Source organism: Hemiscyllium ocellatum, chromosome 43 (assembly GCF_020745735.1).
Source record: "Hemiscyllium ocellatum isolate sHemOce1 chromosome 43, sHemOce1.pat.X.cur, whole genome shotgun sequence".
Taxonomy (NCBI): Eukaryota; Metazoa; Chordata; class Chondrichthyes; order Orectolobiformes; family Hemiscylliidae; genus Hemiscyllium; species Hemiscyllium ocellatum.
Genome location: NC_083443.1, coordinates 23,861,573 through 23,874,770, shown reverse-complemented (window position 1 = coordinate 23,874,770; position 13,198 = coordinate 23,861,573). Strand labels below are relative to the sequence as shown.

Sequence of the window (13,198 nt, the reverse complement as noted above, 5' to 3'; positions counted from 1 at the left end):
AGTCTGGGAACTATATAGACCTGTGCATCTGATTTCAGTGGTGGGTAAAGAAGGTAATTCTGAAAGATAGAATTTATATGTGTTTGGAGAGGCAAGGAATGATTAGAGATAGTCCAATTGATTTTGCAAAAGAAATCATTTCTCACAAATTTGGTTGAATTTTTTGAGAAAGCAACCAAGAAGATTGATGAGGGTAGAGTGGTAAACATTGTTTACTTGGAGTTTAGTAAAGCCTTTGACAAGGTTCTGCATGGTAGACTAAATAGTAAAGATAGATCACCAGATTGTGGTCTTGCCAATTGGATGCAAAATGGCTTGATGGGCAGGAGAGAGTGTGGTGGTGAAGGTTCGTTTTTCAGACTGGAGGCCTGTGACCGAGGTGTTGTTTCCACTGTTGTTTGTCAGTTATATAAATGATTAGATGAGAATATGGAAGGCATGCTTAGCAAATTCGTGGATGACACCAAATTGGCAATATCGTAGACCAGTTATCTAAGATTACAAAGTGATCTTGATTAATTGGATCAATAGGCTGAGGAATGAAGATGGAGTTTATTTGGATAAATGTGAGGTATGGCATTTTGACAAAATAAACAAGGACAGCACTTATACAGTTAAAAGTAGGGCTTTGGGCAAAGTTGTAGAACAGGGAGACCCAAGGGTTCAGGTACATAAAATTTTGAAGTTTGTGTCTCATGTAGACAGGTGGTTAAGAAGGCATTTAACACGCTTGCCTTCATTGCTCAGACCTTTGACATAGGAAATGGGTGTCACGTTGAGGTCGTAGAGGGTATTCGTGAAGCCTCTTCTGGAGTACTATAACCAGTTCTGATCACCCTGTTCTAGGAAGGATATTATTAAGCTGTAAAGGGTTCAGAAGAGATTTACCAAGGTGTTACTGGGAATGGAAGGTTTGAGTTGTAAGGAGAGGCAGGGTAGGCTGGGACCTTTTTCACTGGAGCATAGGAGGCTGAGGGGTGACCATTTGGAGGTTTATAAAATCACGAGGGGTATAGTTAGAGTGAATAGCAGGTGTGTGAATCTCCCTAGGATGGGAGATTTCAAGACTAGCGGGCACGTTTTTTATGCAAGAGGCAAAAGATTTTAAAAAGGACATGAGAAGCAACTTTCTTAGACAGAGTGGTTCATGTCTGGAATAAACTACCAGAAGAGGTGGTGGATGAGCATACAATTACAGTGTTTAAAAGCCGAAGTACATGAATAAGAAATGTTTGGAGGGATATGGGCCAAGCACAGGCATGTGGGACTGATTTAGTTTGGGATTATGGTCGACATGACTGGTTGGGCCTAAAGGTTTGTTTCCATGCTCTAGTAGGTTTGACTTTGTGCATCTGTATGTGTCCAGTCGCTGTTTCTGAGTGAATCCATGTAAAAGGGATGGACATTCAACAAGATTATCTTGCTGCCCTTTTTAATGGCTTTGGCACTGGACTGGAGAAAATAAGCATTTCCTGAAGACAAGGCTCAGGAAGATCATGCTCATTGAGAAGCGTTAATGAGTTGCCTGAAATAGCTTGTCTGTCTGCCCTTGGATGAAACTGCATTTTAGAAGTGAATAACTCCTGTATTTTACAAAATTTTAAAGTAAAGAAAAATGTTAACTATAATGTTGTGGTTCAGTGAGCTCAAATCTTCATTTATGTCAAAAGTTAAGGCTTGAGTTGAAGAGTTATTTCAAATTGTGAAATTTGTTGCTAAGCTGCCTTCATCTGATGTAGCTACTCTTTGACTGCTTAGATAATGGTACTATTGAAGCAAGGTCTTTCAGTACCCTGCTGATTATGTTTAATTTATCCTGAAATGATAACACATTTTCTTTGTTCTGTTTTATTTTTTGATCAAGAGAAAATGGGAATCGTTTTTAATATCTAAAACTCCAACAGAGGTGTAGTTACATGTAATCATTCAAATTTAATGAAGTCTTTTTCCTCATACTTGCATTTTGCACAAAGGTTGAATGAATGAAAATTAATTAATCACCGTACTCGTAAAATAGAATTCTTTTGTCATTGTCGTTTTGAAAAAAAAACAAGATTTTTTTCATTAGTTTCATTGTTTTGCTGATCATCAACTACAATTTTTAGCAGATTGTCAATGCTTTAAAGAAAATAGCCGCAACTTCTAATTATTCATTCCTATTATATTCAGGAATATTATCATTCATCACTTCAAATTTATCTTGTACTTAAAATGAACCTTGGATTGCTCTATCATCTCCTCCAGTCCTACTCTCCATTTCTGGCCACCAGAGTATCTGTGATTTTAATCCTTCTAACGTTGATAATTGTGTCTTCAACTGCCAGATTCTAGAACTCCCTACCCAAACTGAGCAATTCTACCTTTTTCTTTTGACTCTTTTAAGACACTGTTGAAATCTGCCTCTTTGACCAAACTTTGGTCTGCTCCGATATCTCCGTAAATGGCTCAGTATTAAATTTTATTTTATAATACTATTGTGAAGTCTGTTTTGATGTTTTAAAAATTTTAAAGATGTTATATAAATAGAAGTTTTAAAGAAGGATCTCCTGCTTAAATTTATACAGAGATGCTTGGCAGAGGTGCAACACAGAAATTGTAGCTATCGATGCATTATCTCTCAGACGTTACTTAGATCAGTTTTCTCCATGCAGTTTAAAACGAGAAATTAATAAGGTGAGTGTTTTGACTTGATATTCTACATTCTGATATTCTGAAGTAAGTTATTTCTGTTTAACCTTGCAATGGTTATCACAAGGTGTATAATTAAATATATCAAAACCACTTTTGGAATTTGGATTTCAAAATAGATGCAGATGAGTGTTGATACTTCTGTGAAGGGTTTTCTTTTCAAAAAGAAAGTCAAATCCTTTGGAACACTGATTAAATGTAGTGTTTTGTTAGAAAGCAGGTGACTAAAAACCCCTGTGACATTAATGGAAAAATGTTTATTCTGCATTGTTTTTGACAAACGAGGTAAACATATAAGTCCATTGGTTTGGTTTTCAGTTCAGCTGCAATCGTAACATTGTCCACGCTTTTGAACAGCGCCTTCAACTGGTATAATTAAAATGAAATTTTAAAATGAACAAAAATACATCTATGGAAATGTTTTCTCTGTGGCTATATCAACCTAATTGCCTAATTCTAAAAAAAACTTCAAGTTGGAAAGTTAAATTTATGATATTATTATGGAATAGCGATAAATTTAATAAAAAAACGCAACAAAGCTAACCAATATAAATAGTTAATTAAAATATCAGTCTCCATTTGTGTTAAAACAAAACACAAATGCCAATACAGAAGCAAATCTTTAGATTATTCTCCAACTTCACATAGAGGAATTATACATGAGTGTATAAGGAATCTGATACTAGATAGATCCTTTTATGGACCAGACCAAACCCTTGAAATATATTAATAAGATAGCTTAGACCCTAATGTTTTCTTTCTTTAAAGTGCCAGACGTTGTATTCTAGATGCAATTCGATTGGTTGAACTACCAGTCTTGAAGCTAAATGCATTTTATTCATACACGATAGTTAACATACAGCAAAAGAAAAAAGAAATTGGAATACCTTAATGCTATGGAAAACTTTACAGAATAATAGATTATTTAAGTAGCTGTTCCAGTGTAGTGACATCCTATAAACACATCCCTGACAAACGCAAATTCAGTAAAATGGATTGCCTCACATGCAATTCTACTGTGTGTGTGTGTGTGTGTGTGTGTGTGTGTGTGTGTGTGTGTGTGTGTGTGTGTGTCACCTAACCCATTCAGCCTGCTTCTACGTTTCCTGTATTTGAGCTTACTTAGTAAGGCAAATGGGCATCCTGTAAAGACAATTTCTAATCTCCTTCATTCTTTTATTGTCCTAATCTGTGGATGGAATTTTCTTCATTTCAGTTAGTTTTTACAAGCAATCTTCCACTCTTCATCTTGTTAATTATTCATCTGGTCTCTTCAGCTGGCGAGGTTGAAATGCTAGTCACTGCCCACACCTTTTAACTTTCATGATGCTGGTGCCAGATTGTAAGGTCAGCTGCACACCACATCAGACAATGCAAGCCTGAAACTATTGTCTACACGTTGGTGATGAATGAGGAAATTGTTTATAAAGAAAACTTGGCTCCCACTTTGCAGACAGGGGCCTGCATGTGCTGTTGAATGAGCTGTGTTTGGGTTTCCTTTCAATGTTTACGATTTTGTGGGCAAGCAACCTCTGAGTTGTAAAGGATACGTAGATCTTGTTACTTTTGCAGTTTTTGACTTTTTCTGTTCTTGAATAATTGTCCAGTCATAAATATGACTTGATAACTTCATGACCCCACTTCACAGTATCTGCACATGGCATGTTTTACAAACCATTAAGGAAAAAGGAAAAGTCAGTGAGAGGCACTAAGGTTGGGTAGCTCTTAAGGCTGTCATGAAGAGATCCTATCCAAGGTTGTGCAGTAGTGTCTCCCATAATAGGTAGCAGGTTGAGAGGAGTCCAGAGGAACCTCCATTGTCTGAAATCTTTCAATGTATCACTTTTTAAAATTCTTTCCTTAAGTTGGACTTTGCTGGCTGGACAAACATGCATTACCCATTTTTAAAGGTACTTGAGAAGGTGGTGATGAGCAACCTCATTGAATTGATTCAGTACATTTTGAGTAGATGCTTGATGCTATGGAGCAGGTTTCAGGATTTTGGCACAGTGGTAATGAAAGAATAGCAATATTTTTCTGCATAAGATGGTTAATAGTTTGGAGAAGATGTTAGAGATGGTGGTGTTCTCATGTATCTGCTGCCCTTGTCCTTGTAAACGGTAGTGGCCATGGGTTTGGAAGGTATGTTTCAAGGAGTATTTGTGCATCTCTGTAGTGCATCTTGTAGATATTGTGTTTCAAAGGTGGAGGAAGTGAATGTTCGTGGATATGGTTCTCAACAAGCAAGTTGCTTTATGCTGGATGGTGTTGAGTTTGAATATTGTTGGAACTTCAGGGAAGTGTGGACTGTTCCATCCCACTCCTGATCTGTGACTTGTGGAATGATTTTGGAAAGATGAGTCACTTGCTGCAAGATTCCTAGCCTCTTGCTGTATTGATATGGCTAGTCCTATTCAATTTCTAGTCAATGGTAGCCTCCACGATGGGGAATTCAGTGGTGGTAATGCCATTGAACATTAAACTATGATGATTAGATTTTTTTTAAGGAGATGATGTCTGGTACAGGTAAAAGGTCTTTTATCTGAACATCCGAAAGGCTCTGAATCCAAAGATTTTTTTGAGAGTTTTTTTCTCATTAACAAGGTTATTTGGCGTGCAAGCACATCACTCAGCTGCACCGTGGGGGGAGGGCTGTGGCCCAGCACTGACAGGCCTGGGGTTTCTCCATGAACGCCCCCAAGTCGACATCCACTCGGATACGTACCACTCAGAAACAATGTTTGGGGGTGGATGGGGGGGGGACGTGTCCAAGCACCTATGGCCCATTTTCACTTACAAGCTCCTCCAGTAAGGTTTTTAAAAATTTCACCATTAAACTGTCACTTATTCTGAAAACCGAAAAATTCTGAATTCCGAAAAACAGCTGGTCCCGAGCATTTCAGATAAAGGATCGTCTACCTGTACTTGTGTGGCAAGAATATTACTTGCTAATTGTCAGCCCAGGTATGGATATTTTCCAGGTTTTGCTACATTGGACATAAATTGCTTCAGTATCTGAGCAGTCTTGAATGATGCTGAGTATTGTGCACTTATTAGTGTACATCCTCACTTTTGTTCTTATGAAGGAGATGAAGTCATTGATGAAGCAGTTGAAGACATTTGAGTCTTGGACACCACCCTGAGGAATTCCTGTGCTGACGTCCTGAGCTGAGATGACTAAACCTTCAATAACCGCAGCCATCTTTCATTGTGCTAATTTAAAACTCCAGCGAATGGAGAGTTTTCCCTGTGATTCCCTTTGACTGTAGTTCTGTTAGAACATCTTGATCCTACTCTCAATCAAATGCAGCCTTGATGTCAAGGACAATCTCTCTTCTCAACTCTGGAGTTCAGTTCTTTTGTCCGTTCTTGAACCAATTCTGTAATGAGTTCAGAAGTTGAGTGGCTCTGGAAGTACCCAGTCTGAGCATCAGTGAGTAGGTTATTGCTAAGCGATTGTTGCTTGATAGCACTGTTGCTGACCCTTTCTATCACTTTACTGTTGGATGGAAATTGACTGTGTTGGATTTGCTAGTACAATGTAAAACTAAAACTAAAACTGTTTTTTTTCATCCAAGCAGTGTCTTTTTCACTATATCTTTACATAAAAGAATAGGCAGCCCTCTTGTACCAAAACAGCATCTGTTCTATGCGGTGAATCTGTTTTCACTGATATCATTGACCTATTACCATCTTCTAGCTGAGTCCCTACATTTTCCAAAACTACTGCCATTATCCTCCAACTAGAAAAGAAGCATAGATCTGCCTCTATATCATAGGTGTGATAAACTCAGGATAGAACTGAAAACTGTGTTGCTGGAAAAGCGCAGCAGGTCAGGCAGCATCCAAGGAGCAGGAGAATCGACGTTTTGGGCATAAGCCCTTCTTCAGGAATGCCCGAAATGTCGCTTCTCCTGCTCCTTGGATGCTGCCTGACCTGCTGCGCTTTTCCAGCAACATATTTTTCAGCTCTGATCTCCAGCATCTGCAGTCCTCACTTTCTGCTAAACTCAGAACATCCAAATGTGGTTCACAGCAATGAAGTATTTTGAAGTGTGTATGCTCTTGAATTGTACTGCAAAGTGCCACACATACCAGATTAGCAGATGTTAAAGGATATATGTTGGCCAGGGCATTAATGAAACCGCCCTGCAGTTCTTAAAATAGCCCACCTTAGGGGGAAGATAAGGCCTTATTGTAATATCTCACCCAAAAGATGATACCTCTGATGGTGCAGTCCTCTCATTGTAGTTCAGTATCAATCAAAGTGTCTACCTCAACTTTCTAGAGTTAGACTTAACTTTGAGTGCTGACGTTGAAGTATGGCAGACACCAAGAATAACCATAGCCCCTTCACTGTCCAAAATTTGAATGTTCTCTTTCTTTCCAAGACCTTTGAAAGTGTCATAGCCACTTGCTGCACTCTTATCTCCCTGTTCAGAGCCATTCAATTGGCTTTTTTGCCCTGACTACTGAGATCAGTCAAACTGACCCATGGTGTTATTTCTGACTACAGCTTTGTTCAGTGCAATTGTGATTGATGTACAAATACTGACAATTAGTGAGAAATTTTGTTAATGTCAGATGACGTCTGAGCAAAATAAGGAGTTTAGTGCTTAATATTAAGTTATTTGTGTCTTACCAGTCAGCTTTATATATGCTAGGAATTGAATAACCAATGCTGGCTTTACTTTCTTCATTGGGAAGGAAAAAGATCAATTTCCCGCTAGTTGAGTATTTATTCTTGAAGCAATATTCTAACAAGGCTATGTTAGAACTATATCCTGAGTTGCTGAAGGTTTTCAGGTGCAGGTGTCACACCATTACAGCAACTTATGGAGTTGAAGAGTTGCTGATTGCTTAATTTCTTGATAATTTTCACCATATCCAGAGCAAATGAAATGTATTGTACACATTTAGTACAGTAGTTCAGGCGTCACTGAAGAGCAAAATAGCAATTTGAGATTGCAAAGGTAAAAATGTTGCTATTGTTTGAAGCAACTATCTAATATATAAAGTCAGTGTTACCCTGCTTGATTCTATTGATGCAATGACGGTTAAAAATTAAACTTTTGATACTGTCCAATTTAATTGTCTATGCCATAAAATATGGAATTTTAAGAGGTAGTATGCTGATAAATATATTACAGCTACTGTAATAGTGTCAGGGTAATGTTAATTGAGCTTTGATATTAACCTAACTGAACTTATCTAGAAAATATAAGTTATAATACCTGCAGTGCAGTTCAACCTCCTTTTTGGTGCTATGTTGCTTTACTGTAAAATGTTGTACAGTATCACTCCCAGAAAATCATTCCATTATGATTCTCTACATGCAAAAATGTCTGAGTTTCTCGAAATAAATCTAAAAAGATAAAGTTATCAAACAGATTAAAAGAAATTAAGGAAGGTTATAGGGTTTTTTTTCTTCTCTTTGTGCCTGTGGAATGTGAAGGGAATGGCCTGTTGTGTTAGCTCTTCATTCCTGCATTTCTTAAACTGGATAGGACTAAGCATGCGCTGAAATAAATATAGGCTTAGTGTAGATATAGTGTGTTTCCTGATGAAGGGCTCTGGCCCGAAACGTCGAATTTCCTGTTCCTTGGATGCTGCCTAACCTGCTGTGCTTTAACCAGCAACACATTTTCAACTTAGTGTAGATATACATTGTTCCATTTTTTAAATGACCTAATGTGCATTTGTATTATGTTTTTCATGATTGGTCAAGCCAAAACATTTTGGAGCTTATTATGAAGTTTGCAATTCAAAACTATTTAATGTAGAAACATGACAGCCAATTTACGCACAGCAAATACCTGCAAACAGCAATTAAATAAATAATGAGATCATTTGATTTAGATGTTGGTTGAAAGGTAGTGTTTTCCTGTATTTCTCTAAATAGAACCATGGGAGGAAATTGAGAATGCTTCTGTCTTCTGTGCTTTATTTTCCTCTATTTGTACCCATGTAGTATGTAAGCCAAGGCTTTTGTTTTTGGGACAATTTCTATTATAAACAGCAGCCAGAGGTCCATGATATCAGCGGTCGGGGAATACTTGTAGCTTCTCTTCACCAGACTCTCTCGGAGACCATCTAAAGTTTTATAAAATATTAATTCCTGTATGCTTCGTGACCTCGATCAAATTTAACTAAATTTACTACCTCCGTTTCATTTTGGAGTGTGATTTTGGCACCATGTTGGCTGATAGGGCATTATAATTTAGTTCTCAAACAGCTAGTATTTTGTTGAGAACTGCACTTGACCAATGGTAATTTGCCACTCTAATGTAAGTTACTATGAAATATTTTTGAAACTGACCAAATAACTATTTGAAATCCATAAAGATTTTTTTCTAATAATTATCCCACTGATGATGATGCCATAAGTTCCTATTCATTTTACATGGAGTTAAAAAGGTTGAGAACCAGTCCCACTACAGAAGTTTCAATTTAATTTTAGGGCTCTTGTGGTGCACTGGAAATGTTCCTACCTCTGACCCAGGAGGTCCAGGTTCAAGCGGCAGCATGGTGGATCAATGGTTAGCACTGCTGCCTTACAGTGCCAGGAACCCAGGTTCGATTCCAACCTTGGGCTGTGTCTGTGTAAAGTTTGCACATTTTCCCCATGGTTCTTCCAGGTAATCTTCAGTTCCCTCCCACTGTCCAAAGACGTGCAAGTTAAGTGAATAAGAAATTGTCCACAGTGTGCAGGATTGTGCAGGTAAGGTGAATTAGCCATGCTAATACAGGGAAAATGATATGGTACAGGGGTTGGTCTAGGTGAGATACTCTTTGGAACATTCATGGGGAACCCGACGCGCTGAATGGTCTACTTCCACACTTTAAGGATTTTGTGATTCTGTGAAGTCTCACCTACTGATAACATTCCTAAACAGGTTGATTAACAATACCTATAAGTTTTAACTTCAAGTAGAGGAGATACCATACACTATCTCTAACTGTGTTTGGTTTATATGCAAAAGTTGAAACCTGTTCCAAATCTCAAGGTGTTAGTGCTTCCTTTAGCAAAGAACTATCTCCAGTTCTTACTCCAAAGAAATATGCAGCAGATGGCTACCATAAATTAATAAAACAAAACAGCAATTCTGAAGAGGTTACCTGAATAATATCAACGTAATTAAATCATTTCCACTTTTTTTGAAATAATACTAAAACACTGCACTTCATTGCATTGGTTTTCACTATCTCTGGCCAATTCACCCTTCACTTTTTTATCGAGATTTCATTGTTGCAGTCGACATATTGAAATATACAATAAGACAATGATGAGGAAAGATGGAAATTTTCCTTACAATAATTGGGAAATGTTTAATTAACACATTCCCGACATGGAAATTATAGGCTGCCATGCAACCACTAATTGTCCAAGTTTTAAATTAGCCAAATGCAATAACAGAAACTTTTTGATTTTTATGAGAGCAGTGGTTCCACAACTGAATATTGAAGAGAATTTGGATTGCCATTTGTTTTATGTAACAAACAGGGAAATCTAAGAATTAAAATACAATTAGGCATTCAACTAGCTGTAACTCTATGGCTAGAAATGCAGTTTGTCTGCCCAGCTCTATAAAGAGATTTGCTCATCCTATTGGGAAGGGCTGTAGTGATGTCTTTTTTTTTTGCTGACAGTGTTCAGGTTGGAAAACCATTTTCTGCGCTACTGAAGAACAAAATTTTGTGACACTATGGTGCTCTTCCCACTGACGAATACAGACTTCTAATCCACTGTTACCAACTGTGGCAGCAGTGCAATAAATATTGGGCCTCCCTGATTTTTCTATTGATGCTTTTACTCAGTAGGAGGTTTAAGAACTACAGATTTTACATTTAACTTGGATGAAAAGAATATGAATGTCAGAATTTTGATTGAAGTAATCAGATCGCATTACGCAGGACATTTAATCACAATTTTGATAGAACACTGTGTGTAACTTCATTGACTAGTTTCCAGACAGCCAAGATTATTTCTAAAATCTTGACAACAGTGCAAAATTTGCTGTTTGAATTTAAATGTATGTTTTAGAAATATAAGTGAAGTGTAACTTGTAACAAAGGTTGCAATGAAATTATGAACTTTTAGTTTTTTGATTTCTAAAGCTTTATAGATGTCAACAGAGTCATTAATTGCCTACATGGGTTTAATGGAAAATTATCATATTCCATATGGGGTGTAATTCTGACATGTTGCTACCTGATCTACGTTATATCATATTTAAAATGCAACAGACTACTCTCTTTGAGATTGTTCTTGAACCAATAATCATGATGTGATTAGCTGTGCATTAGGCTGAGTGATTTGGCTTGGTGCTACAACCTACAAATCTCCATGATTCCTTTGTATTTTAAGTTATCTGCTGAATACCACAATTATGCATTGTGGGATGAAAACTAGGTTTCTGAGCTCTTCTGAATAATGATTAGTCACTTGCCCTCACTATCAAACAATTGCTTTTTTTAAATAACTAAATATTCATTTGGAATTTTAATTGTTCTTTCTGTCCCCTATTATTTTTCAGAGTAATTCTGCCATCCAGATATTATTTTCTGAAAGCTAAATTTAATGGTCTCATAAGAGTATGAGGAAATTTAGCATAAGGTAGCAGTCAGTATCAATATAGAATGAGGCCATTCAGGCTCAGTGTGCTTTGGCTGCCTTCCCCTGCACCCCTCAAAAGAAATTGTCTCCTGTCTTCCCTAGCCAGCTACATCTTTCCCTGCTAAACAGATTATAGAATTCCAATTTAGTTTCTGACAGTCAGAAATTCAAAGAGTCTCACAGCATAGAAACAGATGCTTCAGTCCGTGCCAATCAAGTTTCCCAAACTAAATTAGTCCCGTTTGTCTGCATTTGGCCCATATCCCTATAAACTTTTCCTGTTCATGAACCTGTCCAAATGTATTTTAAATGTTATAATTGTACCTGCATCCACCACTTCCTCTGGCAATTCATTCCACTTACAAATGAATTTGTCCTCCCAATTGTTGGCTCTACTATCATGTTAACTTTCTGATATTTATATATAAGATCATCATAACTTCCAGACAATAATATTCAATAATTTCTCACCACTTTAAATCCAAACATTTTGCTTTTTGAGAGAGAATCTAAGCATTGCCCTTTGACATTCAGTGGCACTACCATTGCTGAATCCTCCACAGCTAACGTCCTGGTGTTTCTCAACAACCAGAAACTGAACCGAACTAGCCATATAGCTAGGCAAAAGTGAGTACTGTAGATGCTGGAAATCGGAGTCTAGATTTTTCCCCTCCCACCACCTTACCACAGTTCCAACCTTCCAGCTCAGCACCATCCTCATAACTTGTCCTACCTGCCAACCTTCCTTCCCACCTATCTGCTCCACCCTCCTCTCTGACCTATCACCTTCATCCCCACCCCATACACCTGTTGTACTCTTTGTTACCTTCTCCCCAGCCCCACCGCCTGCCATTTATCTCTCCACCCTGGAGGCTCCCTGCCTTCAGTCCTGATGAAGGGCTTTTGCCTGAAATGTCGAAGTTCTTGCTCCTCTGATGCTGCCTGACCGATTCTGCTTTTCCAGCACCACTCTAATCTAACCATATAACTACAGTAACTACAAAAACAGGTCAGAGGTTAGGAATCCAGCAGTGTCCAGCTCACCACCTGACTCCCCAAAACCTAAGGCACAGATCCTCCATTGTTGTTGTGTCAAAATCCTGAAAACCTCCTCCTACCACCAAATACCTACTCCAAATAATCTGCAACAATTGAAGGCCGCAGCTCACCACCGTATTCTCAAGGACTGTTCGAGATAGACAATGCATGCTGGTCCAGCCAGCAAAACGCACATCCTATGAATGAACTGGGGGAATAAATCATCCTTTATAGTTGAGAATCAGACTGGAAAGCATGGACTTTGAAATCCTTTTCAAATAGCACTTTCAAAAATCTACATTCAAAATGCATGACACAGAAATGGTGCCAGAAGAGAGAGATACTAGAAGAGAAAGCAATACAGTAAGCAGAATGGAGCAGTTTAAGTGCATATTAATGTATGAATTAGGAACAGAAGTAAGCCACACAGTCCCACATTACTCCACATTTCTACCTACACTTGATCGTTGAAGACTCTGCTTAAGGATTCTACTTAAACTACTTAGAGTTTCAAGGACCCACAATCTTCTGAGAAAAGAATTGTTATATCACCTCTGTTATAAATGGGTGAACCAGATTTTTAAACACGTCTAGGTTCTTCCAAAAGAGGAACTATCACTTCCACAGCCACTCTGCCAAGACTTCTTGGAGTGTGTCAATCAATTCTTAGCTCCAGGTGATACAAGCCGGGCTTATCTAATATTTCCTCATAAGACATATCTCTGAACTGCTTCCAATACATTTATATTCATCCTTGAACAAGGAGACTATGGAGTATTCCAGGTGGTGTCTCACTAGTGTCCATTAGAATTGAAGATTCACCTCCCTAATTTTTTATTCTCTTCCCCTCACAAT

At 37.9% G+C, this 13,198-nt stretch overlaps 1 protein-coding gene across 1 annotated transcript in view; it reads left to right on the top strand.

The window, feature by feature from the left end:
* parga (poly (ADP-ribose) glycohydrolase a) overlaps positions 1–13,198 on the top strand; it is a 215,302-nt gene that overhangs the window by 178,214 nt on the left and 23,890 nt on the right. The window contains exon 15 of the mRNA XM_060854133.1: positions 2,565–2,673. Within this exon, the coding sequence (XP_060710116.1) occupies positions 2,565–2,673 (109 nt within the window). The remainder of the gene's footprint in view (positions 1–2,564; positions 2,674–13,198) is intronic.